Consider the following 19402-nt stretch of genomic DNA (forward strand, 5'->3'; position numbering starts at 1 on the left):
ATTAACTTCACCGCAAGGCTCGGGGGAGGCAGGGATGAGCGTCCCTTTTTTGTCAGCGAGCTGGGACTCAGAGTATAAACCCAGCTGTGTAACTTCCAAGCCCATGCTCCTTCTGTGGCCCCAAATGTCCTTCCACCTTGAGGACAGGTCCCACGTGCCACATGCCAAGGCCCCGACCTGACCCCGTCGGAGAAGCAGAGCTGTTCTCCATGCTTTTGCTCGGAGCAGGTAGCGAGCCAGTGATGTGCACAGCCCCCGGGCTGACGCCCCCGCTCAGCCTCTCCCTGGCTCCAGGGCCGGTCTGGGTGCCCAGCTAGCTCCTTATGCAACTTCCCTTCTTCTGGAAGCTAAAACTTGCCAGATTTGAAAGGACACCTCCCTTCGCAGAAAGAAAAGGTCATGGTTTTTTTTTTTTTTGTACGCGGCCACTGAGGTAAGTGTGCAAACGGCATTCCCCATTATGCAAGAAAGAGGGTTTTGGTTTTCTTTTTCACCTTTTACTTGCGTCTGAGGCTTCCCACTATGCCCAGGCTGTGGTCACCGCCCCTGCTGGGACCACGGGACTGGCCCTGCGGGCTCCCCCTGCGGGTCTGAGTACCTGGACAGCTGGAGCTGGCTGTGGAGGGGGACAGGTAGGAAGCAAGGCAGCCCCGAGCACCTGGTCCCAGTCACTGCAGCTCTACAGCATCCCCACCTCCTGGGGGGCTGGGCGGTGGTGGAGTCCAGACTTCAGAATGAGGCCTCGAGGCAGCAGAGCCAAGGGACCCAGGCCTGCCCATCGGCCCCCCCTGGGGTCTGGAAGGAGGGGCAGGAGCAGGATTGGAGTCCACTGGGTCACAGCAGAGAAGGGACACTACCCACGCTGCCTGTCCTAAGGGGAGAGCCACGACCCCAACCCAGAGAGCAGCGGTCACAGCTCTGACCACCCAGCCTCAGCCTAGAGCCCACGGGTGGTGCTGAGGGCTGGGGGGCGGGTGCCGCAGTTGGGGGCAGCAGAGGGTGGGTGGAGGAGGAGGAGGAGTCCCATATCACCTGTCCCACCACGTTGCAGGGCCCACCGTGGAGGCAGGGGGAGGCTCACGAGTCCACGTGGAAGCAGCCAGACAAGGTGGACATGGGAGCCAACCGCCCCCATCGCACACGAACACACGGGCCAGCTCAAACCTGTCTACCTGTCTGCACACATGTAAACCCCCGGCGGTCCATGGGTGGCGAGGCCGGCAGGGGCTCAGCCGTTGAGGATGGCAGGCTGCGGGCTGAGGCCTGAACCCTGGGGAGGCAGAGGGAAGAGGGCCGGGCAGCGGCTCAGCCCTCCCAGGAGGGCCCAGCAGCAGCCAGGCGGCCCCCCCGCCACACACCTTTGTGGAGCACGGAGCTCTGTAAGCTGAGCGCCGGCTCCTCGCGGGAAGCGGCCAGGGCCGGGCTCACCCCAAGAACACGCCAAGGGACGCCTGGTGCAGGGTCCACGTACGGAGGCCGCCCCCCTGGGCCCACAGGGAGAGGGGCAAGGGCCTGCCCCAGAGCAGCCCTTCCCAGGTCCCGTTCCTTGGCCACCTGGGGCCTGGCATCTACAACCTGTCAGCCCCTTAGGCTTCCCACGTCCCTGAGCCACTCCTCGGAGAGCCAGAGGACGGCCAGAGGACACTCCGGCCCAGTCGCCTTGCAGGCCTCACCGCTGCCCACTCATAGGCCTGCCCGTTAGAGACACCAAGTCCCAAGTCCTGCCGTGGCCCGCGGGGTCTTGTGGGCTCTGACCTGGGGCCCCTCCACATGGGCTTTCCCACCACTGTCCCCGGGCTCACCCCAGCCTGCCACGCTCACCCACCTGCAGGGCCCTTGCATGCACTGCTCCACCTGCTGCTGCCGCTCTGCAGCCGCTCCAGCCTGGCGGGTCCCATCAGGCCTCCCGGTCTCTCCGCGAGCAACGGGCAGCAGCATCCCTGACCCCACATCCCAAGCGCCGTCCCCACCATCCTCTCTTTTTACCTTGCTTGGTCTTTCTTCATGGAGCTCATCACTACTTGATACTCCAACTTTATTCATTTCTTTATTTAGTGACCGCCCCTGCCTTGGCCGGAACATCAGCTCCTGGACATCAGGGACCTGGCCCGGCTCAGCCCCACTATGCCCGGTGCCGACAATAGAACCCGAGCCGCGTCAGCTCCTCGATCAGCGTTTGATCCACGTGAAGATGCGCACGGAGACCCGGAGAGGCGGGTCTGCAGTCTGCAGGGGCCGCACGGCAGGCAAGCCCGCAGGTGTCCACTGCCCGGGTGGTGGGCTCACCTCCCGCTCCTCTAAACCATGTCTCCCTCCTCGCAGGAAGGACCCAGCCGCATGCTTCCCGGTGCTCAGGTAGGGCCGCGCAGGGAGGGCTCGCCGACACACGGGGGGCAGGAGCAGGGACCCCAGGAACCGCCCCGTGGCCCTTCCCACACCCAGGGGCTCCCCCACGGCCCCCCAGAGGTCGGGGACAAGCGCAGCTCCAACCAAAACCCACAACGACCCTCCGGCTACAGAGCTGCCCTCCACGGGCTCAGACCCTGACCTTCCCACATCTACAAGGGGCGAAGCCAAGGCGGGTTCAAGGGATCGAGGGTATGCTCAGGGATCCAGGAGGGAGCAGGAACTCTCCGGAGCATGGAGCACGACTGCGGGGCTTGCTAAGGCCTGGCAAAGGAGAGCGGGGCTCATGCAAGCCTCTCAGCCCTGCTGCAGGCAGAGCTGCCAATGGGGCATGTACGATTTGTTCGAATTAGTTGCCAACAGGGGATCCCTGGGTGGCTCAGCGGTTTAGCACCTGTCTCCGGCCTAGGGCATGACCCTGGGGTCCCGGGATCGAGTCCCACGTCGGGCTCCCTGCATGGAGCCCGCTTCTCTCTCTGCCTGTGTTTCTGTCTCTCTCTGTGTGTCTCTCATGAATAAATAAAATCTTTTTAAAAATATATTTTCCTGCCTGGATGGCGCGGGCATTCAGATCTGCGACTCAGTTGCACCTGGCTGGTGAGCCAAAGGGAGGCTCTTAGCCAATTTTACCCATCCCACAATTGGTTTCAAAAGCCCCAAGTTGCAGAGGACCCATGGGAGGCCCACATGGTTACCTGCACTCGACAGGCCACGTGATTCCTGCAGAGCCGCAGGCCCTGGCTCTCTGCCCACTCCACCACGCTGGCCGGGCTGGGTGCTCCCCACTGGGCATCTGGTGGTTGCTCATGGCTCTGCCCCAGCACGAGGTTTCCCTCCAGTTAAGGGTGGCAGCTCTTTGGGAGCAGAAGCTGAGTCCTTGCAAGGGGTCCTGGGAAGGGGCCTGTCCATGTGTCTTGGTGGGGGCTGGCCCCCCAACAGGCTGTTAGAGGAGTGCTTCTCACCCCAAAGTAAGTCTGTGGCCAGAGAGCGCCAGCAGCTCCCCCCCCACAGGAGCCCAGCAGCCCGCAGCCCCGAGGAGCCACTGGCCGCTGTGCCCGCCTGGACGGGCAGCCGAAAGCCCAGACGGGAGGTGCCCGGAGCAGGACGTGCCCGACCTGTGGCACTGGGGGCCTCTCCTCCCTGTCCCTCCCCGCTCCGCCCCGCGTGACTCCAGTGCCTCTCCGGCTGAGCGCTGGGCAGAGAGGCCAGGCCTGATCCCAGCACCAGCGCTGAGGGCCCTAAGCACCTGTCACCTTTGCTGGCCCCACCTGCCAGCAGGTGCCCCGCACCGGGTTCTCCTCACCTGGCTCCAGAAGCTATGGTTTCCCATGGAGAACGCACAAGGCGCCCTCATGCCAGACTGGCCCTAGTGAGGCCCCCCAGCCTGTAACAGGTGCGCCCTTGGGGCGCGGGTCCCAGCAGCCATCCTCCCATGGGGTGACGCTCTCCCATGCAGGGTGCAGCCCTGCAGCGGGCCTCCTCAGGCTTTAGCTCATTTACACCCCATGGCAAGCCTCGGGGAACGGATTACCTCCCCTTCTAGACCAGTTAGGACCAGTAACCAGGCTCCAATGGCGGCTCCGCCAGAGAGCAGGGCCTGACAGTGCCCCAGCCTCCGGGGGCGGCCCCGCTCTGCTGCCAGCAGCCCTCACCCCCAGGAAGCAGCACGGGGGGCCCCCAGCCAAGCAGCTAATGTTCAGATTTCCTCTGCAAGGAAGGGGATGAGCCAGCGTGGGGAGGAGGAGGGAGGGAGAGGGGACCCCTCGGGCCAGGCCATCTGGCCCATCCCCTGCAGCTGAGGTCAAAGTGTCCCGTTGGCCATAGGGTAGGAACCAAGCTATGCCCTCCGCCCTTCGGCCCCCGAGCTCCACGGCTGCACCTGGGGTGCGTGCACCTTCCCCCACCTCCCACGCCCACCCGGTTCCCGCCCCCCATTCCTTCACAGGGGACTGCCACAGCCACGTCTTCCCCCCAGTTCCATGGCCCCAGGCACGGACCACAGCCCCGTCCCCGCTTCCCCCGTTAACACGGCTCATGGATGCAGACCCTGGGGACACATAACACCCTGGAGAGGGAGACGCCACAGCGAACAGCAGAGAAATGAGCATCAGACAAGCCTGTTACCAGGCCATCAACCGCGCCCGCTTCTCCCCTCGGTCAATCGACCCAGCAACAGGTCACCGTGAGAATCCCTAATGTCAACCATGAGTGCATTTCAAAATTCAGAACGTCAGCCTTCCCTGCAGTCAAAATTTCCGTTTTCCTCAATGCTTTCCACACCCCGTATCCTTAAATTTCCTAAGACGTATCTGCCTCCCTGTCTCCACGGCTGCCGGCCCTATGGAGGAGGAACAAGGAGAGACCTGCGCCCCAGAAGATTCCCCGTGCTTAATTCTTAGAGGAGCCTGTGGGGGTCAAGTGCCATTTTAAGTGCACCGTACGGATGGGGAACCCAAACTCAGAAAGCTGCATAAGGAGGACACGGGTCCTGAACCGCTCTACCTGGAACCCTGCCCCATGGACCACACCGCAGAAGGGTTAAGTAAATGCGCTCAGACTCCCTGGTGACCTTGGAGTCTCACGGAAGCTGCTCTTCTGGTTACCAAGGGGCAGGTACGGGCAGCCTGCCCACCCCATCCCACCCTCTGCAGGTGTGTTGGCAGAGACAGGACCAGAGGGTCCAGGGGGTGTCCCGCATTCCCGAGATGCTCCCGCAAAGGTGCCCGGTCCACCTTCCCCCATCCCACATGCTCCTTAATGGTAATGTTCACAAACTCTACCCTTTGTCATGTTTTAGGAGGAAAATGAGCTTCCCTTGATCTGTCAAGGACAACAAGCCTCCCCTCCTCCCCACGGCATGTGGTGGAAGAGAGCTGGGCTGTGAGTCAAGCAGCTCTGAACTGACGTCCCAGCTCTGTCACTAGATCTGGGGGTGTGAGTAGGTCCCCAAACCCCCAGGTTCCAATGCTCTGTAACAGCTCTTCCTTCCTAGCCCTGTTGAGATTAGGGGAGCCGCTGAGGCCACACAGGCAAGCTTGACAAATAAAGGACCGTTCCAGCTCCCCCTCAGGCCCGCATGCCCCCCCTCATCCCTTTCACCCCAAGGTTGAGCCAGGCTGAAACACAGTAGGAGACAGGAGGTACAGGGCCCCCATCACCCAGAGCCGTGGGACCCCTGCTTGCTCCTGGGAGGCTCACCTGCACACTGGGACATGGTCGGCAGATTACGGAATGGCACCATCCTCCAGCCACCTCTGCAATGTGATCTTGCACTTCCCCCACCAGAAGTTTCCCAGGAGGCTCCCTCCCCACCCCTTAAATCTGGGCTGACCTCTTGGCTTGCTTTGGCCAAGAGATGTTCAGAAGCAACAAGGCACCAGGTCTGAGCCCCCAGGCCTCCAGTGGCCGAGAGCACTTGCATTTGCTCTCTTGGAACTCTGCTGCTGTCACATGAGTAGGTGTGGGCTAGCATGTATGATGATGAGGGACCCGTGGCCTGGTCACCCTGTCACCCTGACTTACAGCCAGCCCACTGCCCTCCTAACCAGCCAGCTCCTGCTGAAGGGCCAGCTGAGCGCAGATACATGAGCAAACCCAGACAAGATCAGTTGTGTGTGACTCAGGTCTGCAGACAACGAGCCTAATGAGTAACAACAAAGGCTTATTGCTTCCTGACCCCTAGTTCTGGGGCGGTTTGTTAGCCCGCACCAGCTAACCAATGCAGAGGCCTTCGCTCCTCCAAGCTGACTGGCCAACGTGGGCACAGGTGTCAGGTGACCAAGGCCGAGTTCTTGGTGGCACCGAGCCAAGGCCCCACTCGGGAGCTTGCAGAGGACAACAGATGTGGGCTGTGTGGCACAGAGAGCGTCTGTGAGATGAATCCAAGCAACCAGGACAACCTCGCCTCCCCTCTGCCTCTCAGAGGCAGCGGCTCAGCCTCCCTCTGGCCTCCTGCAGCGCTGGGGAGACTCTGCTGCTGCTCCCTGCTGGGCTCCCCACCAGGCCCTTCAGTCAACAAGTGGGCTGACTCACCCCCTCAGGGCAGGCCCCAAAGCCGAAAATCCTCAGGGATCCAGGAGCAGAAAGGGTAACGGAGTCATTCCACGGCTACAGGCTGCTTCCCTTTGTAAACGCCGATTTCTCACGCCTGCCTGCTCCCCAGCCAAAGCGGCTACCCGCTAACAAGTGTTCCCAGGCCTGCGGGTGAGGTTCTCGATCTCACCCTTTGACCCCAGGAAGGAGCAGACCGTCCTCCCAGGCAGCCAAGGAAGGCCGTCCTGAGCACCGGGAATGGGGTGGCAAGATTGAAGGTGCAGCTCAACACAGAAACAGCACTCAACCAGAAAACAAACACCGGAAGACCCGGCCACAGTCAAGCATTTTTCCCTTGATGAGGGCTTGCGAGCGCCTTTGAAATATTAAAAACCAAGCATTAAATTCTTTCAAAACACTGGCTTGCTCAGGTGCCCCTGCTTGGCCAGAGAATCAAGAATGTGTTTGGTCTGCCCGCTGGGCAATCGGGCTTCTAGAGAAGGTTTGCATGCAGCAGAGGTCGGAGCGCCTGGGATTCCAGGCTTCGTCCATCATCCACGGGCTACGAAAAGGTGATAATAAAGATGAACGTGTCCTGCCCTCATACGTTCCTAGGTCCCATGGGGAGGAAAGTAGAAAGAGTTCCAGCACAAGTAGCGGGCACCTCGAGGGCCCTGGGATGACGGGGGCATGGAGGGCATGCCCGGAATGCAGCAGGTCCCACAGGGAGGGGCCCACAATGGCTTCCCCAGCATGCAAGGGAAGGGGGGGTTTGCAAGGACTATGGGGAGGGAGGGCAGCGAAGGGAGGGGACAGTGGCCAAGGAGAGTCTCCGTTCCCTTCCCCATCTCAGCCAAGCCCCAAGCTGCGGTTGCCTTGAGCATCCCTGAGCTCCGAACCCACCAGAACGAACTCATCACCATAATATCTCCTCCTCGTGAGCTCACTTCTAAGAATTTCGAAGGGGAAAAAATGAATTTCTCAGACTCACAGCACTTTTGCTGAAGTACTAAGGTTTTAAAATCTGTAAACAGTAGGATATAATTAAATGCAAATGCAGGGCCACATTTAAAAATCAATCTTCTGTAATTAATTAGTAATTTAAAATATTCTGGTAAATGATACTTAAATGGCAGAGAATCATCCTAGCTCTGAGTGATAAAGTCGCCTGCTGAAGATGCGCCATGTTGGAGTAAGAAATATTTGCATATATCGTGTGGGACAACAGAACACGGAGATTACTTAATTTTCCTTTGCTATAAACGTATTTAAAAAAACACAGTCTTTAGACTCAAATTGCAGGAGCAAAGTCACTCACTGCAGTGAGGTCTGAGAAGCAATTGATTCGAAGCCAGGAGCTAACCCAGGTTGTGCCTCTAGTAAGGATTAAAGTGGCCTCCGGCCACACTCCTTGCCCGGGAAGCCAGCGTGGGTGGGGGCAAGGAGGGAGATGGGGAGCAGCCTTCCACCTCTGTCCCTTTTTTCCACCCGTTCCTCACAATCTGGATGACAGGCTGCTCCCCTCCCGGTGTCTTCGCCCATCCCTTTGCCACAATAGATCACTGATCGCTGTCTAGCTGCAGAGGTAACAGCCACCTGCTACGCCATCACTCGGCAACTGCCATGCCTTTTCCAACGTTGCAAGGCCTTCCCCAGACTGCTCTGCCTCCAGTAACGCCTTCATCCGGTGCGTGTGTGCGTGCATATGTGTGTGCAGGCCTGCACAGGCCAGGGTGGGGTGGAGTCTCTGTTAGGCTGTGCTCATCTGGGGGTCTGCTTGTACCAGCCATGTGGCTAGTTAGCAGTATGACTGTGCCAACCTGTGTCCATGTGCAGCCTCCAGTAATGCCTTCATCCAGTGCGTGTGTGCATGTGTGCATGTGTGTGTGTGTACATGCACATGTGTGTGCACGTCTGCACAGGCCAGGTGGGTCTCTGTTAGGCTGTGCTCATCTGGGGGTCTGCTTGTACCAGCCATGTGGCTAGTTAGCAGTATGACTGTGCCAACCTATGTCCATGTGCATGTACGTGCATGTGTGTGCACGTGCGTGTCCAGCCTCCCATGCTGGCCTGCACTGCTGCTGATGGTCAGTCGTCCCCCAAGACACCTACTCTTCTGCACACTGCTCTCCCCTACCCTGTGCCAAAGCTGGGCCTGGGAATGTCCCCCCACAGAAGCAGCCACTCCCATTTGCTGACCCGCCCACGCTGCAGGCAGGGTTCTTAAGCAAATGCAAGCCTTCCCAAGATCACAAGGTTTACGACCAATGCCACTGCTGACAGGCTGGCCAAGGACATGAAGACAAGCTGAAAAGGCAACTGAGGCACACACACCAGAAGACCTAGCTTCGAGCCCTTCCTATGGGAGGTGAGAAACATAAAATATCCTTGCATTTATTCCCTCAGCAGCCTCATGCTGCTCTTGGAAGATACAAAGGCGGACCCCACCCAGTCCCTGTCCACGAGGGGCTCGCTTTCTTGTAGGGCGGAGAGGCTGCCCAGGATCTGCGGGCTGCCCAGGGCTGGACGGTGCCCAGGCTGCAGGCCCCAGCAGGCTGCTCCGTCTGCCACAAGAACTAGGAGCAAGGAGAGGCCAGTGGTCTCCAGACAGCACATAAATGTTTCAAATAATCCAAGTTTTCTACTCTTTTCCAGCAAAACAAAAGAGACAGGGAGGGAAAGGAGAGGAAACACAAAGGAAAGAGGAAGGCCTACGTCCAACTAGTGACAGGGGCACAGAAATGACAACTGAGTCCTGGGGCACCCCCACCACGCCCAGAGGAGGACTCAGCGGATGAGAGACCTGGGGCGTGCCCTCGTGGTCACCCACTGGGAATGCCCCGTGGGACGACGGGGGTGGTGTGTCGCCACAATATGTGACGTCAAGTCAGGTCCCCAGGGGGACACGCCACCTCTGTGTCCCCACCCTGTACTTGATATGGTTCCTGGTCTGCAGGAGGCACCCAGTCTGCACTAAACGGGTGAGCGTTTAGGTGGGTGGATGGGTGGCTGGATGAAGGACAGATCGATGGGTGGATGCACGGATGGACACATGGACAGATGGATGGATGGAATACCCTCCAGGAAGATGAGACGAAGCCCAGAGCCAAAACTGCGCATACACTGGAGGTCTCTCCATCACATCTGGCCTGAAGAAGACGGACCAGTACGATACCCTAACCCCCCCAGCACTGGGGCAGCGGTTGGAGAGTGTACTGCAGGCTGTTAGCCTCAAGACCCCAAAGGGGCCCCAAGAACAAACTGGTCCTGAGGCTCAGGCTCTCCCCGCTGGATTAGGGACCCCCTCCTGCTGATGCCCCAGCCTCAGCCCCAGCCACTCCCCACCCAGTACACCCAGCACTGCAACCACCTGACTCAGGGGTCCCTGAATACATGGGGCTCTCCAGACCCCTGCCCTCAGCCCCCACCTTGGCTATAGGGTTGATGAAGGGTCATTCCTGTAGACCCAGCCCCAGTGTCGCCCACTCCAGGAAGCATCGCTAACCCCTGGCCAGAGGGCGTCACTCCATCCTTGGCCCAGAGGCCCCGCTTACCCGTCCATGGTCTAGAGGCAAACCAAGGCCCAGCTGAGGATAGAAGAGGCCCAACTCCCTTCCCAGTTGGGGTGATTAAAAGGTGCCACCTACCCTCAGCAGCACCCAAGGGCATTGCACGGGGGGCTCCAGGTCCAGCACCAGGACAGGGTGCTGTCCATGCTGAGCCAGGCTCCCCAAGGGGAGCTTTTTAAAGATAATGCACTCACGAGGCGCTTGTTTAGACAATGAAGAAAAGCTCTCGGGTCAGGGCCTGTGGATTCAGTGGAAGGGAAGGGGTTCTTGAGGTGGGGCTGTTGTCTGAGCCTGCGTGTCGCCCACCCCAAGCCTCAGCCACTACCGAGGCCAGGCTCCCCAGGGCCCCCAGCCGGGACAGCCCCCTCGCAAAGTAAGGGGACCACAGAGAGGCTGCAGCGGGGGCCTGCACCCCAGCCTGGACAGAGGAGCAGCTCCCAGCACAGCGTGGCACCTCCCGGGCAGCCAAGTCCATGTCAGACGCAAGGTGCACTGACGACGGTAAAGCGCCAGCCTTCCCAACAGACTCACCCGTAACAAAATGTAGGAAGATCCAAGCAGTACCGTCTTGGTCCCTCCTCCCACTGCCAGGCCAGGGGGCTGGGGGCCGAGGGGACAAGGGGGCCGGGGGGCCAGGGGCCAGGGGAAGGTACAGCAGGAGGACCACACCCCCCGCCCCACCGTAGCTCACGCACACCCATCCTGAGTGGGGACAAAGCCACCTGTCCCCAACATCGTGGGGCCCTGAGGCCATTTACTGGCCCATAACAGTGTTTTGAGTTTCATAAAATTGAGGACATGTCATGGCAGCAGATCAGCTCCGTGTCCTTGTCACAGCCAAGGAGAGGTCGGTGCATCAGCTGGAAAAGCCCAAGCAGTGCCGCCAGGCAGTGAGTGAAGGCTTTGTGCTGGGACGGCCTGGCCGGGTCCCTCCCAGGGACCTTCTGGGCCAACCAGCCACACGGGCCCCACTCCCCTCGGAATCCCCTATGCGCTCAGTATACACACTGGAACTTGTACCCGGAGGCCCTGCCAAGGACCGGAGACTCTTCGGGCACAAGCACCCAGGGGCCCTGGGAAGGACCGAGACTCTTCGGGCACAAGCACCCAGGGGCCCCTACCAAGGACTGAGACTCTTTGGGCACAAGCACTTAAGGGCCCTGCCAAGGACCGAGACCTTTCAGGCACAAGCACCCGGGGGCCCTGCCAAGGACCAAGACTCTTTGGGCACAAGCACCCGGGGCGCCTGCCAAGGACCAAGACTCTTCAGGCACAAGCACCCGGGGCCCCTGCCAAGGACCAAGACTCTTTGGGCACAAGCACCCGGGGCCCCTGCCAAGGACCAAGACTCTTCGGGCACAAGTACCCGGGGCCCCTGCCAAGGACCAAGACTCTTCGGGCACAAGCACCCGGGGGGCCTGGGAAGGACCAAGACTCTTCAGGCACAAGCACCCGGGGTCCCTGCCAGACCTGGGATGGAGGCAGCTCCATGTGCTCCACATGGGGCGGCACAGCCACGTTGTTCCCGGTGCCATCCTCACAGCGACAGGGCGGCAGGGACCCCAGGAGGCAGGGACCCCACAGTGGGTCACACCCGGCTTGGATGCCGCTCGACCCCCTGGTGGCTACTTGCCTGACCTGAGGCAACATTTCCCCTCCTCCGCCTAAGCTGCCTCATTTGCAGAGCGTGAGAATCAGGGGGAGCGCACCAGGCACCAGAACCACGGTGGGCGTGCAGGAAACAGAGCCTCCCCTCCCCCCCACCCAGGACCCTGACCAGCTGCAGCTGAAGGCAACAAAGCCCGCGCACCACCACCACCACCACCCCGCGCCCACCATCTCCGGCTCCAACTCCCAGGGCGTCCCTGTTACCCCAACATTAAGAGTAGCCGCTCGTGAGGCACCGCGAGCCCTGCACCCCTTTGCAAACGCAGTCGCTGGGGGCAGTGGGGAGACCAAACCCGCAACAGGCCACAGCCTGGCCAGGCGTTTCCAACGCTGCAGGAGTTTGCATAGCGAACCACCTGTAAATAGCATCCTCAGGCCAGTCCGGCCTCCGCGTCAAGTCCCTGCAGGGCCTAGAGACGGAGCAAGGGCTGGGGTCGTGCGGGAGGGACAACGGATGTGATGAGAGAGGACCTGCGTTTCCTGAGAAGCCCCAAGTGCTTGCCCGGGGCCCTGGTCTCCTCCACCCCTACTTGACAGACCGGGACCACCGGCCAATGGCGCCAAGTTAAGTGTCCGAATCTCAAGCTCTCCAGCAGCAGGCCTCGTGCTGGCTCCCGATGCATGAGGCAGCGTTTTGAGTAACAATTAATTAGAGGGGGAAGCGGAATAAGCAACCAAAGGACATCAAGTAGAATCAGTATATCCCAGGCATGCCATGCACCCCAGCCCATCCGCCCCACAGCCTACCCGGGCCAGAGAGGGACCTGCCAGCGCCAGCTCGTCACCCTCCTGCCGTCAGACCCGCAGGCTGGCCCCGTGAGCCAGCTCCCAGAGCGCTGCCGGCCTTCTCTTCTCCAAGTTACGGGAACGCCCGTTACACTGCAGGGCCCTGTCTTCCTTGGAAGGCCCTGACTTCTAACAAAGGGATTTAATAAATAAATAAATAAATAAATAAATCCCTCATCAGCTCAAGTACCAAAAACACAAGCCCGCGCACCAAGTATCATCCGGTGACGTGCGACCGACACCTCCTCCAGGGGCTGACAAACACCCAGCAGGGCTGCCCACCTCTGCGGGAAGCCGGGGGTTTACTGTAGCCCTAGAGGCTCACACCCGCTAACAAAGAGGGGAAATTAAAACAACAACGATGCAAACAGCCGCCTGAGTTTTGCCTCCAGAATCTCTGGCAGGGACTGAGCCTCTCAGAGTCCAGGTCGGCCTGTGGTCACCTGCTAGGGAGCAGGCAGGGGCCAGGCTGTGCTGGGGATCTAACTCTGTGCGCCTGCGCCACTGCCCCAGAACCTGGGAGTCCCCACGGGCCGCCAGCCGCCACGGTGCCGGGCAGACGCGCCTGCAGCCCCGCGCCCTGCCACCTACCTCGTTGATGAAGGAGTGGGCCCCCTGCGGGCTGAGCAGCAGGATGGCGCGGCGCAGCGTGTCCCTGTAGCGGTTCAGTTCCTCCGTCTTCATGGTGGTGAAGAGGCTGGTGAACACGTGGCTAATGTTCTTGTCCACCTTTTGTAAGGACACGTCCAGGCCCAGCCGCGAGGCCTGATCCAGAAAGCCTTGGAGCCCACGGATATCTGAGCAGGAAGGGGAGGAAAGAATGATCTTTGAGCAGGAAGGCTCTAACCCCGATGCGCCCCCCCTGGCCCCCCGGATACAGACCATGGCCAGACGCCGGGGCGCACGCGTCCCTCGGGGGCCACCCCGCGGAAGCTGGATGACAGGGGCGGCTCTCTCGGGCCCCATGTCCAGCCCCGGGTAAGGGGCTCCCACTGCGAGGGGCGTGCTGTGCCCAAGAGCCCTTTATGACGACCTCCCCATCCGTCCCGCAGCTCCCACCCAATGGGAGTGGAGGCCCAACAGCTGTGTCCTGGGGGCCACGTGCGGTGGCGGCCCCGGCCCCCTGCACCCGCTCTGTGCGCTCAGCTCCAGTGCCTTGACCCTCGGCCGCCAGCTAAGACCCGCCGCCCACCCGGCTGTGGCCACCCCAGCCTCGGCCTCTCTCCAAGCCGGTGGCTGAACATCCCGCCCTCACCCTCTGGCCCTGAGGCTCTGGACCCCAGCCTGTTCCAGGACCTGATGTCCCCGCATGGCTCTGCCCAAATCCAACCCAAACTTCACATCCTGACAGGTCCACGGGGCACCTGGGAGCCAGGCTGCCCTCTCCTCTGTGGCCGCCGAGAGGCAGGGGAGGAGGCCAGGGCTGGAAGGGAGCCAGTTACTAGGGCCCGGCCCGTCACGTACACGAGCGCCCAGGGCCCAAATCTCCTCTGCCCCCTACATGGGCCACCTCTGTCCTCCACAGAAAGACCCCCCGACTGGAGCCAACTCTGGGGCCAGCAGGACGCCCGGTCCCGATGACGTCACAGAGCCTCTGTGCGGCTGCAGATCCGGCCTCCCAGGCTCCGATGAGCCAAAGAGCCCTGCTCCTGCCCCAGCTGACGTGAGCTGCGCTTCTGTCCCCCGCAGCCCCGAGTCCCAACCCCGAGGCCACTTTTCCAAAGCCTGGGCTGTTCTGTCGTGGCCATGTGTGCTGCGGCCCCAAGGGCAAGCCCATAGCTGAGCAGCCCCTCCGAGGGACACCCTGGGCCCGCCCGGGTCACCCGCACAGCTCTCTCCCAGCACCTGCGGTGCCCATGGGCTGCCCCAGGCTCACCCGGGGCCCATCCAGTCACCCAAAATCAAATGCACAGTAGGGAACGGCGCCTGCCCACCCCGACTGCCTTCCCCAGCCTGGCCCGCTCCCCGACTCTCACTCCGGGCCCCCACACCACCGCCGCAGCACATCCTCAGTGCCCATCTTGCCAGGATGAACCCCCAGCGGTAAGCCTCGTCCCGGCGGCGCGGATGTAACCAGGGTGGCCCGGAATACCCAACACGGCGCCGGGGAGGAGACCGAGCGCGTGGCAGTCGTGACCAGGTGCCGGGCTCCCTTCCTCCCACCAGGACAGGCCCTGAGCACCGCCGTGCCTCGGTTTGCTCACCTATAAACCGGGGCCAGAACTCTGTTACTCCCGCTTTCACGAGACTAAGGAGAACCAGGATTCCTAAAGGGCCCACCTGCTTGCGTCTGGGGCCAGGATGCAGGAGGCACAGCCAAGTGCCCAGGGGCTCATGCACCTCCCTAGGGACAGCAACGGCATCCCTGACACCCAGGCCTGGGGCAGCTGGACTCAAGTGCAGCCCTGACCTTGGCCAGCTGCACCCATCAGCGGCCTGGCCCCGGAGCCGCTTGCCCGGCAACACGTCGGGGTCTCTGCTGCCCTGCCCACTGGGCCGGACAGGGGAACCGAGCCAGCCAGCGGGACAGCAGGACGGGCTCTCTTCACCAAGCCCCCAAAACAGCTGCAAAGTAGGTCCTGCCCCACGCCAGGGGCTCCCGACACACCAGGGCTGTCCATGCCCCTTGGATTCCAGAGGGCCCTGTGACCCCCACAGCCTGCCGGGTCCCCCAAGCCTCTTGAAAGGCTAGGAGGTTCTTCAGAGTGCCCTCGCCCAACAGAGGGGGTGGCGGGGCGGCGTGCACAGGGGGCTCAGGGGACAGAAGTGCCCGGGGGGGGGTACCCCGAAGGCCTCAGAGCTAGTGTCAAGCCCGCCGCTCCCTGTCCTGAGCATGGCACACCTCGGACGTCTCACCACCGGGCAGACCCAGGCCAGCAGCGCTCCTCTGCTGGGCACGCGGAGCCTCCCCTCCGGGCCCGGGATGGGCTTGCCCTCCCCTGGATGCCAGGGCAGCGGCCACTAGCCACACGTGCGTATTCATGTCTGAACTTCCATTCACGGAAATTCAATAAGACTGTACGTCCGTTCCCGTCCCCGGGCGCACGGGCCACATTTTACGTCCTCGACCGCCACGTCTGGTGAGCGGCTCCACCCTGGGCGGTGCATACACAGCACGTACAATGGGCTCTGGTGCACAGCGCTGCCCAGAGTGCTGTAGGGACGCCCCCAATTCTGGGGTGTGGTGACCGCCTCCCCGCTCTCCCGCCTCTGGCCTGTCCCTCCGAAGGCCCTCGAGCTCCTCCTCTGGGACACACGACCTCCCTGGACCTATGACACGGCTGTGACTTGGCGTAAGCAGAGGCCCCAGGCTGTCCTGCTGAAGGGACAAGCTACACCAGCGAGCCTAGAGCGGATCTATGGCCGTCTCCACACGCACGACAGTCCGTGGCCGCTGCTCTCGGTCGCTAAGCTTGGGGGCGTTGCTTTTCAGCATAACGGACTGACACACTGAGCTTGTCACACACCTATGTGTCCCCTACCCTATGACAACTGCAGAGAAAGAACAGGGCTGCTACCATCAACGTGACCCCACACGGGGCCACCGGGTAGCCCAGAGACTTGAGCATCTGACTTTTGATTCCAGCTCCGGTTGTGACCTCAGGGTCCTGAGATCCTTCCCCACGTGAGGCTCTGCACTGGGCGTGGAGCCCGATGGGGATTCTCTCTCTCCCTCTCCCTCTCTCCCTGCTTGCTCACACTCTCTCTTGCTGTCCCAATGAAGGGAGGAAGGGAAGGGGAGAGGAGGGAAGGGGAGGGGAGGGAAAGGAGAAAGGAAGGAGGGAAGGGGAGGGGAAGGGAGGGGAGGGGAGGGAGGGGAGGGGAGTGGAGGGGAGGGGAGGGAAGGGGAAGGGAAGGAGAAGGGGAGGGAAGGAGAAGGGGAGGGGAGAGGAAGGGAAGGGAAGGGAGGGGAGGGGAGGGGAGGGAAGGGAAGGGAAGGGAAGGGAAGGGAAGGGAAGGGAAGAAGGGAAGGGAAGGGAAGGGAAGGGGAGGAGGAAGGGGAGGAAGGGAGGAAGGGGAAGGGAAGGGAAGGAGAGGAAGGGAAGGGAAGGGAAGGGAAAAGGGGAAGGGAAGGGAAAGGGAAGGGAAGGGAAGGGAAGGAGAAGGGAGAGGGGAGGGGAAGGGAAGAAGAAGGGGAGGGAGAGGGGGAAGGGAGGGGAGGGGAGGGAAGGGAAAGGAAGGAGAAGGAGAAGGGGAAGGAGAAGGGGACGGGAGGGGAGGGGAAGGAGGAGGAGGAGGAGGAGGAGAGAGAAGGAGGAGAAGGAGGAGAAGGAGGAGAAGGAGAAGGAGAGGGAAGGGGGAAAGAAGCCACCGCCGCACACAGCTGTCCCGTGGTGCTGCCCACAAGGGGCTGAGCATCAGCCGGTCGGGCCAAGACCCTGGTGACCTCTGCAGCCCCCCCCTTCTCCAGCCCCCCACTTCCCCATGGTCCTCCCTGTCCCTCGGCCAGGAGCTCACCCGATCTGAGCACAGCTGGCAACCCAGTGGCCGCCGACCGGGCCCAGCCTCCCGAGACCTCATCTGCCAGCGGCCACTCTCCGGTTCCAGTGAGGCCACAGCGAGTCTCTGCAACGTCGGCGGGCACACTGGCTGTCCCCCGGGAGAGCGTGTGCACAGCGAGGACCCCCGCATGGCCGTGCAGGCACACCCGTGGGCCCAGGCAGCTGGTGGGGCTCCAGGGACCACACACACGGGGCCAGCGTGGCCGGTCCCCAAGCTGCGACACAGGTCCCCTCAGCCAACATCTACGGTCTTCAGAGCTCTACCGCTGTTGGGGGGTGGGGGGCAGAGAACCACCTGGAGCGCAGGCCACCTCAGCGGCCATCCTGCTCTCCCCGGGCACGGGGCCAAGGAAGCCCCCACCTCCAACGCAGTCCCTTCCCCCTCCCAGGCCTGATGTGCAGCGGCCTCCGCTCCCCTCGCCCCAGAGATACCCTCCCTGCTCCCCAGGAAGGGGTTTCTCCAAGAAGGCGGCCTAGGGCCACGGCTGAGGCTGTTCCTACGGGCCGCGGAGGGGGCGGGCCAGGCGCCCGCTGGCCCCCACGGAGCCTGGGCCTCCCCAGGCCGTCGTCCGCAAGCGTGCTGTGCACACTGGCCAACCCCCCAGCCAGACCTGTGCCCACCAAAGGGACCACACGCCAGCCCACTCAGGATGGGCAGGGGGCGGCCGGCAGCCCAGGCTCCCAAGGACTGCAAGGGGAGGCAGCAAAGGGCATCTCCCGGGGACAGGCGTCCTGCGCCCCGGAGGGAGGGACTTCTGGGGGAGCGTGGGTGGGTCCCCGTGAGGCCTCCACGCCAAGGTTCCCAGCCTCCCGCCCGCCCTTGGGCTCTGAGGGACCTGCTTGCCCGGAGCTTGCTAGCACCCGAACCGGACCCAGCCTCCCTCTTTTCTCCTCTGTTCACGGAGAGCTTCCTCCAGGCCGGGGCCGCCCGGGGCTCGGGGCTCACGTCTCGGGGCCGGGGAACAGACCAGAACAATCACCACGTTAACAGATAATTTCCAACAGCGTAAGAGCCCGAAGAACGGAGATGTTGGGCTGCAGGAACCAGCGTCCCTGAGAAGGAGCCAGCTCTGGAAACCTCAGGGGAGGACACCAGGACACCGCCGACGGCAGGAACGGTACGTGGAAAGTTCCAGAATGAGGCATCTGGGTCACAGAGGGAAGGAGGCCTTGCTCACTCCCACGATGGGGACCACACAGCCTGGACCGCGGGGCCACGAGGGAAGGAAGCAGGGTCCCCGGGGAGCACCCACCACAGCAGAGGAGTGAAGGACACAGTCCCGAGCGCCCGGGCCTCCTGCCCCCACCGCCCGGCCCCCTGACTCTGGGCCCCTGCACCCCCGGCACCCCTCAGCCCTCCGCTCCCTGCCACGGCCACCCACACCACCTGCGCTGGAGCTCACACCAGCTGTCCACGCACGCGTCAGCCTCTCCATCACTGCTCACGGGCGCTCGCCAGTTCCAGCCGGGACCACCGTCCTTGAAGGGCCCTCGCCCTGGGCGGCCGCATGGTCCTGGAAGCTCCTTCTGCTCCCACTTCCCGGGACCGCACCCCTGCTCCCGCTCCCGCTCCTCCTCTCATCTCCACGACCCCTTCCCGGGCCCCCCTGGGCCTCCTGTCAGAGATTCCTGCGACGTCCCCAGACCCTGGGGTCCTCCCCTCCGATGCCTCCAGCCGGGATAGCTTCCAAGCTCCTGTCTGCTCACCGCAGAGCCCTCCTCTAAGACTTTCCATAAAAAGCACGGGTTTATTTTCAAGTTGCAGAGAGAGATGCCTGGGTGGCTCAGCGGTCGTGACCCCGGGGTCCCGGGATCGAGTCCCGCATTGGGCTCCCCGTAGGGAGCCTGCTTCTCCCTCTGCCTGGGTCTCTGCCTCTCTCTGTGTGTGTCTCATGAATAAGTAAATAAATCTTTAAAAAAAAATAAAGTTGCAGAGAAATTAACATCCTCAAGACCATCAATGGATTACAAACAAAATGCCCACATCGTGGGGCCGAGGTGTCTGCTGTGTGTTGCATAAGGGACCGCGTGGGCCCTGGGGGCTTGTCTGTTCTGCTTTTGTATCACCACCAGCAGCACCACCACCAGCACCACCAGCACCAGCAGCAGCACCACCACCACCACCAGCATCACCAGCACCAGCACCACCACCACCAGCACCACCAGCATCAGCACCACCACCACCAGCACCACCACCAGCACTACCAGTAGCAGAAACCATGCACCTAAATACCAGAAGCAGAAGCTCTCTGACCTTCCCTACGTACTCGCCCCCCACACACACCCCACACACATGCACACGCCGTCCCACACACTCACACCCCATGCACATGCCCCTCGGTACACCTTCACCCGGATGCTCCCAAGCTGAAGCGTATGCCCGCCGGCCTGCACCACGACCGAGCTGGAGTCAGGCCTCCCTGAGCCGTCACAGGTTCA

The 19402-nt window shown here is 62.1% G+C and overlaps 1 protein-coding gene across 12 annotated transcripts in view; it reads right to left on the reverse strand.

Annotated features, from left to right (window-relative positions):
* The window catches only part of GRID1 (glutamate ionotropic receptor delta type subunit 1), a 638811-nt gene that overhangs the window by 438374 nt on the left and 181035 nt on the right, over window positions 1–19402 (reverse strand). For all 12 annotated transcript variants that reach the window (XM_072756400.1, XM_072756406.1, XM_072756405.1 and 9 more), the window contains one exon: window positions 13053–13258. In XM_072756400.1, the coding sequence (XP_072612501.1) occupies window positions 13053–13258 (206 nt within the window). The remainder of the gene's footprint in view (window positions 1–13052; window positions 13259–19402) is intronic.

This window comes from Vulpes vulpes, chromosome 4 (genome assembly GCF_048418805.1).
Source record: "Vulpes vulpes isolate BD-2025 chromosome 4, VulVul3, whole genome shotgun sequence".
NCBI lineage: Eukaryota > Metazoa > Chordata > Mammalia > Carnivora > Canidae > Vulpes > Vulpes vulpes.